The 18,300-nt window shown below is 37.8% G+C and overlaps 1 protein-coding gene across 7 annotated transcripts in view; it reads left to right on the top strand.

Moving 5' to 3' along the window:
* The window catches only part of LOC136879031 (ankyrin-3), a 682,638-nt gene that overhangs the window by 619,303 nt on the left and 45,035 nt on the right, over positions 1-18,300 (top strand). For all 7 annotated transcript variants that reach the window (XM_067152757.2, XM_067152756.2, XM_067152753.2 and 4 more), the window contains 4 exons: positions 1,424-1,478; positions 6,491-6,811; positions 6,996-7,061; positions 16,769-16,879. In XM_067152757.2, coding sequence (XP_067008858.2) covers positions 1,424-1,478; positions 6,491-6,811; positions 6,996-7,061; positions 16,769-16,879 — 553 coding nt within the window. The remainder of the gene's footprint in view (positions 1-1,423; positions 1,479-6,490; positions 6,812-6,995; positions 7,062-16,768; positions 16,880-18,300) is intronic.

The following is an 18,300-nucleotide window of genomic DNA, read 5'->3' as shown; positions in this document are numbered from 1 at the left end:
GTGAAGAAAAGAGACAAAATCTGGATCGATTTTTATATAATGAAGGCCATGATGAATAGGACCTGGACAAACACTGCGACACTTTGTTAACTCGATGGCGATAGATGGATACCACCATAAGCTGTGTAATACAGAGTACTTCCATGAGCCAGAAGAAGCCTACATATGTAAATTATGCGGTGTACAATGCAGCCGATACCATGTACTGACTTGTACAAATTGGAGATGATCTATTGTGATCTTTTGTAAAAGTGAGTGATGTCAGTTTGATGTCAACTCTATGCACAATTTGTGCGTTGTATCCCACTGTCAGCAGCCCTGAAGATGGTTTTTCCATGGTTTCTCATTTTCACACCAGGCAAATGTGGGTCTGTACCTTAATTAAGGCCACGGCTGCTACCTTCCCATACTTCCGTCACCGAAAACTTTCAGTGTAAAGCTATTAAAACTATTCAAAATAGTATATACTTAGTCCACCTTGTCAATACACCTTTATCATTGAAAAATAATTTATTGAAACATGTTTTGGGAACATAGTACATACCCTTCATCAGTGATTATAAGAGTCATAACTTATTTACAAATATCAAAGAACATAGCATAGTTGTGAAGTTGCACTCGGGAGATAGTGGATTCGAACCCCACTGTCGGCAGCCCTGAAGATTGTTTTCTGTGGTTTCCCATTTTCACACCAGGCAAATGCTGGAGCTGTACCTTAATTAAGGCTACGGCCGCTTCCTTCCCACTCCTAGCCCTTCCGTATCCCATCGTCGCCATAAGACCTATCTGTGTCAGTGCGACGTAAAGCAAATCGTAAAAGAAGTAGTTTCTTATTTTATCCTTCCATATCTTTACTCTTGTGTCTCTAGATCTTGTTGTTATCCCTTCCTGTGATTAGAATTATTCACACTAATGCTAATTGACCTCAGTATCATATGCAACCAAGAAGAGAATCTTGAACATTAAGAGCTTTTATGCACATTAGCAAGGAATGCTCAAACTTAGACTGCTCTATAGAGAATATGATGCAAGGTACACAGCCCTAAGAAGACATCACTGGATAATATTGCAGTTCTAGAAAATTAATAGATATTTACATGGATAGAAATGCAGAAGACATGCACTTTTTTAAATAAATCACGTCATCATCATTGGTAGTAGTAGACCTCCCTCTGTCAATTAGTGCTAAAGTTTTGTATCATAAAACAATCAAGAAACTTAGGATGTAGATCTATTTGTATTTAGGATTGTTTACGTGGACATTTTATCTTTATCTCTGTACTGTTTATTTTATTTGCTCTGTAAGAAGGTAATGTCAAAAATAAATTACATCTCAACTAAATTTCAGGTCCTGGTATTCAAACTACAGCTCATTGTGCCTTTGCACCTTTTTGATGTGTAAACTTTTTTTTTTTTCCAACAGGAATCTGAGTCTGTTGAGGAGCTCGTACGATCCGAGAAGAAAGTTCCTAAAAAAGGTAAAAATCCTTGCTTTTAATATAATTTATATCTAAGTTATTGGTAACAAAGCTGTCATGGAGAGGTTATTGCACCACATGTTCCTGACTTCTGGTACCAGGTCAGTTGGGCTGTGATAGCTGATATTTCAAAATATGCTCCAAACAGCTTATTAGCTTCTAAATTGACAGTTTGACCTGTGTTGCCAGCGCTCTACCATTATGAGAACGGCTGATGCAATCCAGCCATGGCACCTATTGTTTTTAAAATATAATAACTAATTCTTAAATGTTCTGGTTATGTATAAGAGAGGGCCTTGAGCCCTAACTTCGCCACAAATAAAGATGAATTACTTACTTACATAAATTATGAATACACCTTTTTATCAAATGCACAAAATACTAAAAATACACTGGAGGCCTGCAATGTAACTAGAATACTAACAAGTAGGCCATTCCGGGGAGCTGCACTGCCATTAGCTAGTGTGCGTGATGTCACCCTGAGGATAGTGCTATCGCCAGATTCAATGCATTATGTATAGTTAGCTGAGTGTTTCTTTGAGTTAATCTTGTTAGGTATTTTAATTACACTCCACTTTGTCATGTATCTTTAGAGTACATAACATTTATCATTTAAAATTAATAAGAAAACATAGCGCCTCTAATCTGTAGCTGTAATGATACACATACACTCACAGCAGCGATTATGAAATTTAGAAAAATAACATTTTATGAATGAAGTACCGGTACTCTAAATTATGAGCATATAAATGAAGTACACACTGAATTCAGCATTTTTTAACTTGACATAAAGGACAATTAGTATCCAACTTATTAAAGTTAATTATCACAGCTTTAAAAGAAAGATAAGAGTTATATAACATGTAGGTTACACGAAATGCAGTAATTGAAGAATATTTTATTATATATCTAAATTCATATTCTATTGGAGATTTGTCTTAAATGATGATAATACTACCCGGAGAAGATTCTTATTCACAGCATTCTTTTGTAAAATGTCCTTATATCTTTTCTGATTTTTCTAATCTAATGAATGTTTTTGTTCTCACATACAGCAACATTATTTTGCTGTGAATTTCAGTGAATTATGTGGACCTAAAATCACGTCATCAGATGAATTTTAACACACACTATCTATATTAATTTTGTTGAAGTTGATAACTGCTACCTTCTCTAAGTGCTTAAGTGTTTTTACCTTTAGCCTAAATGAGATCGAGAACCTTTGTCAGAATTCCAGGTTTAAACTTTAAAATGCTTGGCCCAATTTTGAAAGGTTGAGTGACAAGGTAGAGGATATTTCTGTTTTTGCAAATAAACATATGCCTAAGGGAGGAGAGCTCTTAAGGTAACAGCATTTGCAATGTCCTGGTGGCCTCTCTTCACAGTTTTTTTTTTTTTTTTTTTGCTTAGAAGGGACTGAATTTGGCTCGGAGAGAAACATTGAGACCAGACACACTTCAGTTCACTATGTGCTTCTTGTTTTGAATTATGTAAAGGTTGTTGCATAAAAAGTACAACATATTTTGTAACTTGGGACTTGTTGACGTCCATAAATTATTTCCTTAATGACAAATTTTCCGTCTTCAGTATCTGTATTTCTGTTGTCAGCTGATTGATTTCTTTTTTGGTATAGTCAGCTACCTCAAGAATCGTGTCTGTACTCATTGACTGGTGAAGTTCTGTAGAACTTACTGTAGACTAATAATTTCTGAATAGCCTACAAGTAGAAAATCATAGAGAGAAGGAAACATAGTAACAGGAATAGCCTATTCACAATAATTTCAGATTATTTTTCCATTCAGAATATGAGTATAATAATTATTTTAATACCACTAATGGCGCAAATGTTGTCAACTGATCGTCATCATTTCTTGTACTTGAAGTATTGGTGTCATTTCCTTGCCAGTTAGGAATATTTTGGGAGAGTACAGCATCTACTGTCAATTTCCTTTTTTAATGGTAAGCCCAGCAGTTCATTGTTTAAGTCCCGTTTATAGTTATGAGGGAGGAAATGTGCGGAACAAATTCTAGCAGTGTTAGGGTAGATTTTATCAGCTCTTTGACACCATAACATCCATTTAGCTCATACATAATATTTTTTTTGGAAAGCCGTGATAAATTATATTCTGAGTTTTATAGGCCATATTGTTACACTCTGCAACAGCGCAGTTATTTCTGCTTTTACTAATTTTACTACCTCCTTGCAGTAAAAAACAGCACATATTCTAGACTTCACTCACACATTGTACTAATTCACTTAATAAACATGCAATAAATAATTAAACAGCTGACCGGATACTGCATACAATAACGTTACTGCTTGGGACAGGCTGTAGAAGTGTCCTCACAGTGACGTCACAAGCTATGAGAGCAGTTTGCGCGGGAGAGTGATTCCGGCACCCCCTGGGAGGCCCCTACTATCAACATCTGACACTCGAGCAATAAAAGTAGAATGTTAGTAATCAAAGAAAATGAGGAAATAACCAATAGGTCACTGCTGAACGATGGCAGACAAGGAAGATTATAGCCTGTAAAGGGAACAATTTGATAGTCTCAGAGTTACAGAAATCCTCTATTAATTGATGTATGTTTCTTACACTCCCAAAGCTACGCCCTTCTCCATTACCTAAAAGAGCTGGGGGCTCATGACAGTCTTATTACAAAAGAAGATGCTATTTGATACAAGCAGAAGTTGTGTGCGAGTAGGTTGTGGGCTCTCCAGATGATTTGAAACAAAGAGAGGAGTACAGCAAGGCAGTGCTTTGTCACTCCTATTTATTCACCATGATGGATGCCATAATAAAGCCACTAAAAAGGAAGGAGCAGCAGGACTTGCAAGCTTTCATCTTTCCAGACTACTTGGTGAACTGGGATGAAACTGAAAATGATGTGGAGGAAAAGCTGCAGAAATGGAGTTGAGAGTTTATGACACAAGATTTAAATATCACCAAGGCTAACACGGTAGTGAATGAAGTCACAGAGGGAAGATGACAAACTACAGATCAGACTACATGACACCAAACTGGACAGTGTTCCAACATTTAAGTACTTGGGTTGTACAGTATCTAAAGATAACCTTGCAAAATATTACGTAGACAGTTGAATTAGCAAGGCAATTCAATTTTACCACAAGTAAGATAACTGCTATGGAATAAATAAGTACCATTGAAAGCTAAGATGACATCATATAAATCATATTATATATCCATCCTCATGTATAGCTTGGAAACTACCATGCTAACGAGACAAGACAACTCAAAACTTCAAACTGCAGAAATCAAATTCCCATGCACCATGATACAGAAGACCAGGAAGGACAAGTTCAGGAATGAAAACAGTTGGAGAGGAAGTGGGAATTGCAGACTCCCTACTACAGAGGATACATAAAGCAAGACTGAAGTGGTTTGGTCATGTAAAGAGGATGAGTGCAAGCAGGACTGCAAGAAGAGAATATGGAAGAAAAGTCAAAGGAAAAAGACCACTGGACAAACCCGGAGAAAAATGGACCGATCTGGTAAAGAAAGATGTTCAGGATAGAGGACAAGAATGGGAGAATGTTATGAGAGAACAGTGGTTCAAGGACAGGCAAAGATGGAGAAGAAGATCGTATATCACACTTGGGCAACTGGAGATGATGATGATGATGATGATGAATGCCATTAGACCTTCTCTTATACTGAACGAATTATTGTACGTTTAACATGTTTGAAATTTTTTTTTAAATTTTGCCATATCAAAGGGAACAAAGAGAAATTATTTGCGTTTCGTGGAGATTTAGGGCCGCATCTTCAGAAGAGAAGACATGTTTGTCCACGAGGAAGACTTCTCTAACGACGATGGTTTGAACTTGAAATTACTGGACCATTGGTCTACTGTAGGTGGTACTCTTGTTTGTCACCAGATGAGCGTGAAGTGGCTGTGCCATCCGAGCTCAAGTAAGATGTTTCCGGTTCAGTACATCTAACATGTCTGTGTGTTGGGGAGGAACATGGTAGAAGTAATAATTAAAATGAAATGCAGCAAGAGACCGACTAGGACAAAAGAATACGGTAGAGATGAAGAAAAGTGGGAGGTGGATGGGGAAGGACATTCTACAAAAAAATTGATGAAATAAGAGTAAAAAGAAGTGAGGGTTATGAGAGTATGACACAGGCTAAAATGAACTATCTAGTGATGAGGTGAGCACAAATTTGGAGAAAGAAAAAGAGAATGAAACAGAAACAACAGTGAAAGACAGGGAAGAGAAGTATCTACATAAATCTTTAATGGCTGGCAACCTCATATTGAAATTATTAGGATTTTTATGTATTTCCACTGTTTTCCGTATGAACATAGACCTGTAATGTTTCGAATGGGTAAGACGTCGAATATCTTGGAACACGACATCATGACCCAACACAATAGTATGTGCTCAGCGATTGCCGACTTTCCTGGCTGGTTGAGACTGATATTTCTTTGGCGTTCTTTAATACAAGTACCAATGGACCGGCATGTTTGGCCAATATGTATATACTTTACCACAAGTGCAAGTGTAGCCTGCCCTACGCTGTTATAGTGGGGTCTTTTATCTGAACATTCTTTATCAGAATATACTTTACAGCATCAATCAGCTACTATGTTTTTTAGAAGTTGCCTATACTGTTGCCATGTTTGTATTTAGGCTGATTGACGAAATTTCGAACATTTACTCTAACTGATGCTAGTATTAAAAAATTGATGTGGTAATCTAAAGCATCATGCATTAAATTAAAAGTTCATAATGAAATATAATAGAAGCTCCAGACATGGGTTCCTTTGTAAAAAAATTGTTCATATTGATGCCCTGTACGTTCCTGAAAGTTTCTAACATAGTCATAAGTACACATGTGTATAGGTGTTGATATGAATGACAGCTAGGCTTAGTTGAATGTCTTTGTTGTTTTCTACAGCCATTACCCAGCCCTGAAATGTCAGTTGAGAAGTTATAATAATGTTATTATAATACTGTTTTAAGAACCGGATTTCTTTTTCAGATGACCTTGTTAATGGAAAAGTAAAGGAAGAACAGAAGGAGATTGACAGAGAAGAAAAATATGCTGGGGAAGAAAAAGACTTAGGGAACTTAGGAGATTTGATGGAGGACTTCTTAGCTCATAAACAAAAACAACAAGATCTCCAGCAAGAGCAACCGCAGACGCCTGCGGGGCCAAGCGAGACGGAGAGCAGTAGAGTACCAAGCAATGGAACACCAACAAAGGACCAGGAGATGCTTCAGGAAATAACTGAACAGCTAGAACGATGGGATTCCACTGCGCCACGTGTTGTGTCCACGACAGTCATCTCACGGAGAGGAGGTAGTTCATCTCTGTAAACACTTCTGTGTCTTTTCTTCGTCACAAGTATTATAATTTATAAAGACTTTTTATTTATAGTAGAATTTATTTTCTATTTCTGTTTCTCCTGATACTTGGGAAAGCTTGTACTTTTGTTTTTTTAAGTATTTTATTTTATTTTCAAATTTTTGTTTGTATTTTGCAGAAGCACCATCACCCAAGTTTTCTATGACACCTCCACCGAGCCCAGCAGAGTACCGCGATCACTTAGGTACAATAAATAACCTTAACTTATGTAAAACTAACCCTCATGGAAAGGAGTAATTTGCAGAATTTAAAGTTACTAAGCCAAGCTAAAGTCAAAACTGGGCTTTGATATAGCAAATTTATTTTCTGCTGGCCACATCAGGCATGCAACATGAGCAGACTGACAGGTAGTAGGTGTGAGGTTTGAATTAAGTTGTCTTTGATTTTGACAGCCATTGCAAATAGGCTGCATCCATTGCCTCCCTTCTAACCAGGACCTGTCACTGTTAGCATAAGCATTTTTTACTAAAAAATTACAATAACTCACTTTTAACCCTCTCCCGTCCATAAGCAAATGGGTGTTCTCCCAGAACTCATTATATTTATTTCAGCTCGCAGGTTGAAAATGGAGACATTTACAGTATTAACCCCCTATTTACAGTATTAACTCCCTTTTACACTTTTCAAGGGATCCAAGAAACACCGGTGTAAATGGGGGGGAGGGGGTGCAAAATGTAAATCGTGAGAAACAACGTATATATGTAAAAATGCTCTGGAAAAGGACGTGAACGTTACACAAATGAATATTATTAATTTATAGAGTATCTTAATCATATTACAGTACTTACTTAAAATAAAGGTCCAGTGTAAATTAACTGTTAACAATAAACAGCCTTTGTAATTCTGCTTATCCAGTGACCCTGGAAGGGTACCTGTTGTAGGTAGTTAAAATATTGTGTAATACAGTATATAATTTTAATCTGGTTATCTTTCTTAGATTGGCTGTAGAATTATGTAACTCGCAGTAAATTTTCTTTCTCTGTTAATAATACAGTATATGCCGGCCCTGTGGTGTAGGGATAGCTTGCCTGCCTCTTGTCCAGAGGCCCAGGGTTCGATATCCGGCCAGGTCAGGGATTTTTGTCTCAGCCTGAGGGCTGGTTCGAGATCCACTCAGCCTACGTGATTAGAATTGAAGAGCTATCTGACGGTGAGATGACGGCCCCGGTCTCAAAAGCCCAGAATAATGACCGAGAGGATGCGTCGTGCTGACCACATGGCCCCTCGTAATCTGCAGCTCTTCGGGCTGAGCAGCAGTCGCTGGGCAGGCCAAAGCCCTTTCAAGGGCTTTAAGTGCCGTGGGGTTTGGTTTTTGGTTAATAATATATTTAAAAAATTAATTTGTTGGACAAAATTGTCTTGCGTTTTGTGTAAATTTGTTGAGTACGCAACTCGGTTGTCAGAGTTGTCATGCGGTTTGAATAGCTCCCCCTGATATTAATAATCGGCTAGTTTCACTCATGTGTTGTAAAGTGTGTGCTGTTTGGTTTGGTCAACATGCTGCGGTTACTCAAAGTGTTATAGGTTAGTTGTGATGCCATTTTACTTTGATGTTCAAGACAGAAACAGCATAAAATGTCGAAAATATAAATTTGAGGATTTTAATACATTGCAAGCATAGGGAATCTGAAAGGACCAACAAGAAATGTTGTAAACGATGGAAAAACGGATAATACGGGGACATAAAAATGGGGTAGTACTGTATACAAATTCCTACTGAACAAGCTAGAAAGGTAATTCTTTTACCAAATAGAAGCTAATAACAGTAATTCGTCATTAATGATTCAGGTTCGATGTTAGAGAGTTTATCTGTCTACTGAAAATTAGGCTTAGTACTTGTGTCATAACGTGTGAAGGTTAGGAGTGACATTGTTATATCCTGAGCTGTCATCGTTGTCATTTTCACTTTCAACTTCATTGAGTGAACTTACTGCTTACACTTCCACAGCCTGAATGTTTGTTTACTACCCCAGTAACTAACATTGTTTTTCATCCGTAGATTGCACACAAATGCAGTTTAAACATCCACTACACATGCAGTACGCTGCAGAAGGGAAGTGCCCAGCTTCCGCAGTATGCTTGGTAACACTGTAGAAGGAAAAGACAATACAGACAATGAAACATTGCCAGTAGGCTGCCACTATTGTAACGGCCGCAGGGTTTTGAGGCTTTCATAGACTTACTTATTAGAAATAAAATCTTTGCCATTATTAAATTTGTTATTCTATGTAACTGACCACGATCTATTCATGACGACAGCTAACCTCCAACTGAGCGACCCAGTCAACATAGCGCAATCTTATAACAGTGTGACGTCACATATTTAGCACAAATGTTGCCTTACTTTGAAGCGCTATTTCATGAAAACTACATTTCCGATTGTCATATATTTTTTGCAACAGGTCTATTTTATCTTTCATATCTTTCAACTGAGATATTAAACATAATTGCAAGTTAAATACTTTCGGCGATGTACGCGTTCTACCCAAACACTAAAAGTGTCTTGAAATTTTTCTTTCCATGTACCCATTGTCGAGGAATGCAAGTATACGTTATAAGATTATCTTATCTAAACTAGGAAGCATCCTTTCCTTATTAACATAATTTTTTATGTTTTAATTCGAAGGACAGGGTGGTTCAGATCTAGCCAAAACTAATTTTATTTTCACACAAATGACCCAGTCCAGCAAGTTAGTAAACTTGGAAGGGTGAAGTGCATCATTCCCCTTCTTAGATTTATACATTCTTTCAGGTAGTTGGAGACCAGTTCATTCTTGTTTAAGATCTGCAAAGATTTCTTGTTTAATTTAAAAACTGTTTTAGAAGCACATTACTCGAGAAACCGCATGTTTGAATGATGTAAAACAGTCATATCTTAAATCTCGATGTAGAAAGTGTTGGGTTTTTTTTATTCATTCATTCATACTTCCCAATTCATTGCTTTCCGCAGGACAAAGTGCCGTATTTCCTCTCGTATTAGACTTCCCCTGGCTTTTTGAGACAAAGAAAATTTTAAAAATATATAGCTTGCACATAAGATCCGCCCAGTGTAATTCGTCACAGAAAAACGATGATTTCGCTTACAGGTGAGTACAGGCCGTACTGCAGCTCTGATGACGTTGCACAAATAGGTGAACAGTTTCGTATGTTTGACCCGCGCATTGCAAACATACAGCAGTCATGCTATATGTCCGTGTTTTGTAGTGAAGAATGTCCACCGACTTAACGGTTACCACAATTAGCTGCTGTTCTCGGAGGCCAGAGTTTGATTTCCGGTACTGCCAGAGATTTAAGAATGGGCGGAAGGTTGATGTGCAGTAAAATGGTACATGCAAATTACCTCGGTTGGGGGCGAGGCCTAAAAAGAGCTGCACCACCTCGGGTTGAAGACAAGAGTTTACTTTAAAAAATTTGCAGGGTTGTTGCTATTAATATAGCATGCGAGATCATTAACAAAGTGATCATTTAATATCTTGTAACTCTGGCCAATATACGTAATTTTTGGAGAGGTAGGTTTAAAACATGATAAAAACAATCTGATCATAACGATTGTTTTATTCAGCAATGTACCTAACTAATAATAATAATAATAATAATAATAATAATAATAATAATAATAATAATAATAATAATAATAATGGTTTTACGTTCCAGTAACCACTTCTGTGGTTTGCAGACACTCTAAGTAGAAGGTACTATGCGTTAATAAAAAATGGAGGCAATGTACGTACGAAATTAAATAAAACACATTACCTTCAAAACGTTTTAGTCGTGGAACTTCTGGCACTATCCAGGCACTTGATAGCATTCCTCACCTAAACAATGTAGTCTCTGTTATCTCAATTACAGTCGTTCATGTAAATCCTGATGTGATAAATGTAGAGAACAAGCATGAAATATTCTACAAAATAAAGGTCTGTATTCAACAGCCACAGTTATCCAAAGAATACTTTCAGTCACTATGTATTACATTCGGCAGTACAATTCGTAACATATGCTAGCGATCAACTGGTAGATTGGCATGCTTTCTACAACGTGGCTTTATTTGGAAGATGTGGCTTCTGCTACACATATACCAACTGGGAATAACAGATGCCATCTCCAGAAACCATTTGCGAATCAATTCTCGCCGTCTGGACTCCATAATCGGGACTGAAACTATTTTTAAAAGTTTTCAGAAAGACGGGACCTCGAATGCTCTCAATGGCAGTGAAGATGATGTAATTTGGGATGACTACAACACCAGTAGCAGGGAAGTTGGTGGCACAAGACAAGGTTTACTGTGTCCTACTGGTCATTGAGTTCTTTTGTATTAATATTGAATAATATGATAAATAAAACTGTATTTCCAATTCTTATCCCTTTTCGCTAAGTATGACATGAGATGAATCTTCTTAGTGAGTTTTTATGACCGGATGCCTTTCTGACGTCAACCTCATCATCAGAGGAGTTAATGAGATGAAACTATAAGAGTAACCAAAACTAACTATATTTACAGTATATGTAGGCATAATTGAAAAACAGCTGGAAAGGAACAAGTAAATCATCTTCGTATTCTTGGATTTGGAAAAAGCTTATGATACACTTAAGAGAAAACATGTAGGGGAATGCCCACGGAAAAGGAATATACCAAAATCATTAATTAACAAGATAAAAATGTTGTAACATGAGAGTAAAAGCAGTGTACAAGTGGGGAGTGGTGACTCTGAAATATTTTATACACATACATACATACATTATCATTATAGACTGTTATGCCTTTCAGCGTTCAGTCTGCAAGCCTCTGAGAATTTACTAAACGTCGCCACAATCCTCGATTTGCAACTAGTGTTGTGGCTTCATTTAGTTCTATACCTCTTATCTTTAAATCGTTAGAAACAGAGTCTAACCATCATCGTCTTGGTCTCCCTCTACTTCTCTTACCCTCCATAACAGAGTCCATTATTCTCCTAGGTAACCTATCCTCCTCCATTCGCCTCACATGACCCCACCACCGAAGCCGGTTTATGCGTACAGCTTCATCCATCGAGTTCATTCCTAAATTAGCCTTTATCTCCTCATTCCGAGTTCCCTCCTGCCATTGTTCCCACCTGTTTGTACCAGCAATCATTCTTGCTACTTTCATGTCTGTTACTTCTAACTTATGAATAAGATATCCTGAGTCCACCCAGCTTTCGCTCCCATAAAGCAAAGTTGGTCTGAAAACAGACCGATGTAAAGATAGTTTCGTCTGGGAGCTGACTTCCTTCTTACAGAATACTGCTGATCGCAACTGCGAGCTCACTGCATTAGCTTTACTACACCTTGATTCAATCTCACTTACTATATTACCATCCTGGGAAAACACACAACCTAAATACTTGAAATTATCGACCTGTTCTAGCTTTGTATCACCAATCTGACATTCAATTCTGTTGGATTTCTTACCTACTGACATCAATTTAGTCTTCGAGAGGCTAATTTTCATACCATACTCATTGCACCTATTTTCAAGTTCCAAGATGTTAGACTGCAGGCTTTCGACACAGTCTGCCATTAAGACCAAGTCGTCAGCATAGGCCAGGCTGCTTACTACATTTCCACCTAACTGAATCCCTCCCTGCCATTTTATACCTTTCAGCATATGATCCATGTAAACTACAAACAGCAAAGGTGAAAGATTACAGCCTTGTCTAACTCCTGTAAGTACCCTGAACCAAGAACTCATTCTACCATCAATTCTCACTGAAGCCCAATTGTCAACATAAATGCCTTTGATTGATTTTAATAATCTACCTTTAATTCCATAGTCCCCCAGTATAGCGAACATCTTTTCCCTCGGTACCCTGTCATATGCTTTCTCTAGATCTACGAAACATAAACACAACTGCCTATTCCTCTCGTAGCATTTTTCAATTACCTGGCGCAAACTGAAAATCTGATCCTGATAGCCTCTCTGTGGTCTGAAACCACACTGGTTTTCATCCAACTTCCTCTCAACGACTGATCGCACCCTCCCTTCCAAGATGCCTGTGAATACTTTGCCTGGTATACTAATCAGTGAGATACCTCGATAGTTGTTGCAATCCTTCCTGTTCCCTTGCTTATAGATAGGTGCAGTTACTGCTTTTGTCCAATCTGAAGGTACCTTACAAACACTCCACGCTAATTTGACTAATCTATGAAGCCATTTCATCCCTGCCTTCCCACTATACTTCACCATTTCAGGTCTAATTTCATCTATTCCTGCTGCCTTATGACAATGGAGTTTATTTACTATCCTTTCCACTTCCTCAAGCATAATTTCACCAACATCATTTTCCTCCTCCCCATGAGCTTGACTGTTTGCAACACCACCATGATGATTTCCTTTTACATTGAGAAGATGTTCAAAATATTCCCTCCACCTCTCCAGTGATTCCCTGGGATCTGTTATGAGTTCACCTGAATTACTCAAAACACTGTTCATTTCCTTTTTCCCTCCCTTCCTAAGATTCTTTATTACTGTCCAGAAAGGTTTCCCTGCTGCTTGACCTAGCCTTTCCAGGTTATTACCAAAATCTTCCCATGACTTCTTTTTGGATTCAACAACTATTTGTTTCGCTCTGTTTCTTTCATCTACGTACAAATCCCTGTCTGCCTCGGCCCTTGTTTGGAGCCATTTCTGATAAGCCTTCTTTTTACGTTTACAGGCTGCTCTCACTTCATCATTCCACCAAGATGTTCGCCTTTTCCCATCTTTACACACAGTTGTTCCTAGGCATTCCCTTGCTGTTTCTACTACGGCATCCCTGTATGCCACCCATTCACTTTCTATATCCTGAACCTGCTTACTGTCTACTGTTCGAAACTTCTCACTAATCATATCCATGTACTTCTGTCTAATTTCCTCGTCCTGGAGATTTTCTACCCTTATTCGTTTGCAGACAGATTTCACTTTCTCTACCCTAGGCCTAGAGATACTTAGTTCACTACAGATCAGATAATGGTCTGTATCATCGAAAAATCCCCGAAAAACTCGTACATTCCTAACAGATTTCCTGAATTCAAAGTCTGTTAAGATATAGTCTATTATAGATCTGGTACCCCTAGCCTCCCATGTGTAGCGGTGAATAGCCTTATGCTTGAAGAATGTATTCGTAACAGCTAAACCCATACTAGCACAGAAGTCTAGCAAACGCTTCCCATTCCCATTAGCTTCCATATCTTCCCCACATTTACCAATCACCCTTTCGTATCCTTCAGTTCTATTCCCAACTCTCGCATTGAAATCGCCCATTAGCACTATTCTATCCTTGCTGTTGACCCTGACCACGATGTCGCTCAATGCTTCATAAAACTTGTCAACTTCATCCTCATCTGTACCCTCACATGGTGAATACACGGACACAATTCTTGTCCTAATTCCTCCCACTGACAAATCTACCCACATCATTCGCTCACTTACGTGCCTAACAGAAACTATGTTGCGTGCAATGGTATTCCTGATAAAGAGCCCTACCCCAGACTCTGCCCTTCCCTTTCTAACACCCGTCAAGTACACTTTATAATCTCCTATCTCTTCCTCCTTATGTCCCCTTACCCGAATATCACTTACTCCTAGCACATCCAGATGCATCCTCTTTGCTGACTCAGCAAGTTCTACCTTCTTTCTTCCATAAGCCCCATTAATATTGATAGATCCCCATCGAATTCCATTTCGTTCGCCAAGTTGTTTCCAAGGAGTCCCTCGCCTGACAAAAAAAAAAAAAAAAAAAAAAAAAGGTCTCAGTAAAGGTACAACATTTTATCATCAAGTCAGAGAGCTTTTATGGGATGACAAAGTACCCAAGAGAATGAAATTAACATTATATAAACAGTATTTCATACCAATAATTGTAACATATGGTCTAGAAATGCTGGTAACTAACAAGAGATAAGATAGTAAGATCCAAGCAGTAGAAATGAAATTTTTAAGAATATTGGTTCAAAAGACAAGAAGAGAGAGAATCCAAAATATTAAAATCAGAGAAGAGCTAAATATAGAACCGTTAGAAAAGAACATACAGAAAGCAAGTCTGAGATGGTTCGGACATGTAAAAAGAATGGGAAAGGAACGGGTAGCAAGATGAGAATTAGAAAGAGAAGTTGAGGGAAAGAGAAATGGAAGACTGAGAAGGTGGATGGATCAGATTTGGAAGGACATTAGAGAAGCTGAATTGGATGTGGCGGAAGTAATGGAGCAGGAAAAGTGGAAGGATATAAAGAAGTGGAGGAGGCTTGTTAACTACACCTGGGCGACTGGAGTGGGACATTGACGATGATGATGATGATGTAGGCATAAAAGTCATGTGCCCTAATGGGAGGCTATCACATACAGTAGAACGTCGATTATACGTTCCCAGAAACTACATTTTCCTGTATTATTCGTTCAAATTACGTGGTCCCATCTTAATTAAATCACGTTGTAAAAATCCTGCATTATCCGGTCCTCGAAGAAACGATTTCCCGGATCAACCATCCAGAAATTTCAGTCCCATCATCGCCAAATCCTCAATCACGCCTTTTTCAAGAAACTCTGTCTGACGAAAGGACAGCTACGTTATACCTACGGATCTTGGTGTTAACATCCCGTCATTGCGGTAATTAGAGGAAGTACCATACCGGTATTGTACTAGAAAAGCGATCGGCGGTGAACTTGCATAACGGACCATCTTAGCATCACATTCAGGTGGTATTGTTTAGAGAATCCTCGGAAAACATAAAGCAGGGAGTGTCCACAACAACTGGAAAGAGACAGAGTGCATTTCAACAGTTCTACTTGAAGTCGGAACGAGTCTCATCAAATGTTTGTAGTTGCAAAACGTCTACATTATGTCCAGGGTTAGGTGTTTATTTTTCTTACATTTTTCGAGTGTATCGCCGAACAGGTTTTTGGCACTTCTCTCAGGGTACTGTAGTCACTAGGCTTTCATGCAGGAATCGAAACTGCTCCTTCTTAAGCACCGGTAACATAAATTTAGTATTTTAATGTTTATTATTATATATATATTATATTTGAATGTTTATATTATATATAATATAATCGTATATGATTATGTTATCGAGACCAGAACAGATGTTACACCTTATATACATAAAGCCATGGGAGGTTTTGTGATTGCCTATTACTGTTTTGGTCCTAATATAAGACTGGGAATATAAATGCTTGTGTTAAAATGTTATAACAACCGCAGTCGTTTTATTTGAGCACGTTACATTTAAAAAGTGACATGATGAGACAGAAAAAAGGGAAGAGACATGAATACTGATGGTAAAAGTACTAGTAATACTAACAAACCCAGATGAAAGCTGCTGCTATAATACAAGAGAAAAATGATTTGCAATTTGCTTTTACGTCGCACCGACACAGATAGGTCTTATGGCGATGATGGGATAGGAAAGGCCTAGGAGTGGGAAGGAAGAGGCTGTGGCCTTAATTAAGGTACAGCCCCAGCATTTCCCTGGTGTGAAAATGGGAAACCGCAGAAAACCATCTTCAAGCCTGCCGACAGTGGGGTTCGAACCCACTATCTTCCAGATGCAAGCTCACAGTCAACTCACCCAGTGAGAAGAGAAAAATGAGTCTTGCATTATATAGGGGAGTATGAATGTAGAATCACTGTGGAACTTTGGATTTGAAGATATATTGGGAAATATTCCTCCTTTCCGTATCTCGGTTTTTTCATTCCATGGAAAAGTTAAAAAAAAAAAAAACCTGTGTTTAATATGTCTTTCAATAACTCACAGATTTTAAATTTTTGAGTTAATTAGAAAGAGAATTATACATATTTAAGATTTTAAAAATAGGCCTATATCTCAACTCAGTGTGTGATGGTCTTATTTTAAAATCTTCCCAGTTTTTGTCTTAAACTAGAAATGCTTTGCTTCTAGGAGCGGATGTATTAATCGGCGAGGCAGCAAGACTTGCCGAGTCGGAAACTTGGCGTTCGGATGACCTGGATATCAGTGTGTCCCCACTGAAATTAGTTGCCGCCACTGAAGGTAAAATGTGTAAAAGATGCTAAAATTTTGTTCAAATGTTTTCCAATCTGCTAAGATTCTTTTAATTAGTTTGTGATTTCCTACTTGAAACACTGCAAATTGTGTGCTTTTCAAATGTATCACTGTGTGTTTTGCAACAATTTCTTTATACTCTACTGATTGTTAAAATCATACCATGTTTATTAATATTTAGTTAGGATTTCTATATAAGCCATCAGAAGGTCTTTGAATCTATGAATATTTTGTAACCCTATTTCAGGAACATGCCTGTTTCAGTTCATATTCATGTATTTTTACATACATCAAGAAGCAGCAAAAGTTAACATAGTCCATATGTGTTTTAAAGTCGGTTTTTAATCTATCCATGTTTTAGTAAATTCCCTGTGTGAGCGAACTGAACCTGTCCTGTAAATGCTTTTCTCTCTTAAAATAGTGGAGGGTAATAAAGTGACCATTTCCTCTCTATTTCTCCTTTCCTTCATCCAGCAAACATCACACTCTTATGGAATTCCAAGACTACCTTGGTGATCTCGCAGAGTGAGTTTAGTCCCCTCTTGTACTTGATGATGTTGGTGTTATTGGTTTTATGTCTTGCTAACTACTTTTTCTTTACAATTTGCTTTACGTCACACCAACACAACAGCGATGATGGGATAGGAAAGCGTTACAGAATAATTATCGATCATCTTCTAAACGTGGAGGGCATTTGATACACTCAAGATGGTCATTGTCAGTTTATTGTTTCTTGCCTTTTCACCTATCAGTTTTATGTCCAAAACTATACATATATATATACTGTAAAAAAAAGGTAACAACAGAAATGACCGAACTAGTAGAGGCCTCAAAACAGATCAGAGTACAAGGAAGCTACTAGTAAGTGAGTGTGACAGAATGCAGTACTGTCAGGGGTCAGGACCAAGGCCATGATGGATATGAGAATAGACAGATGATAAAATAAAATGAAAAAAATAATCATTGCACTCAGTTTTTCACCTTTTATATCCTATTATATAATAACATGACCAAATTAATTTAGCCAGCCAGCCTTTGGTTGCTTTGAAAGACATATCTCCAGTAAATGTTTAATTCATAAACAGCTTTTGTGATTATTATTCGTCCGGAAAGGAAAATACCTCGGCTGTGGGCTAGAAGAATGAACTACGAATACATTGCAGTGTCCAGCTGATCATCTTTCACTAGTTTCATCCTTTGACAAGCTTTCACATTACTATCGGTGATTTGCATTTTCAAAACATGGCTTTCAGTTTTGTCCACATCACATCTGATATCCGCAATTATTGTTCAGCCAATACCATAAATTGATGCAATACTTTTTTAGCTCTTCTATATTTCCTGTGTTCAACATGTCTTTCAATAATTCACAGATTTTAATTTTTGAGTTAATTAGAAGGAGAATTACA

The sequence above is a fragment of the Anabrus simplex genome, chromosome 8, assembly GCF_040414725.1.
Source record: "Anabrus simplex isolate iqAnaSimp1 chromosome 8, ASM4041472v1, whole genome shotgun sequence".
Lineage (NCBI taxonomy): Eukaryota > Metazoa > Arthropoda > Insecta > Orthoptera > Tettigoniidae > Anabrus > Anabrus simplex.
The sequence above is the reverse complement of the archived record's forward strand: the minus strand, read 5'-3'. Positions and strand labels throughout refer to the sequence as shown.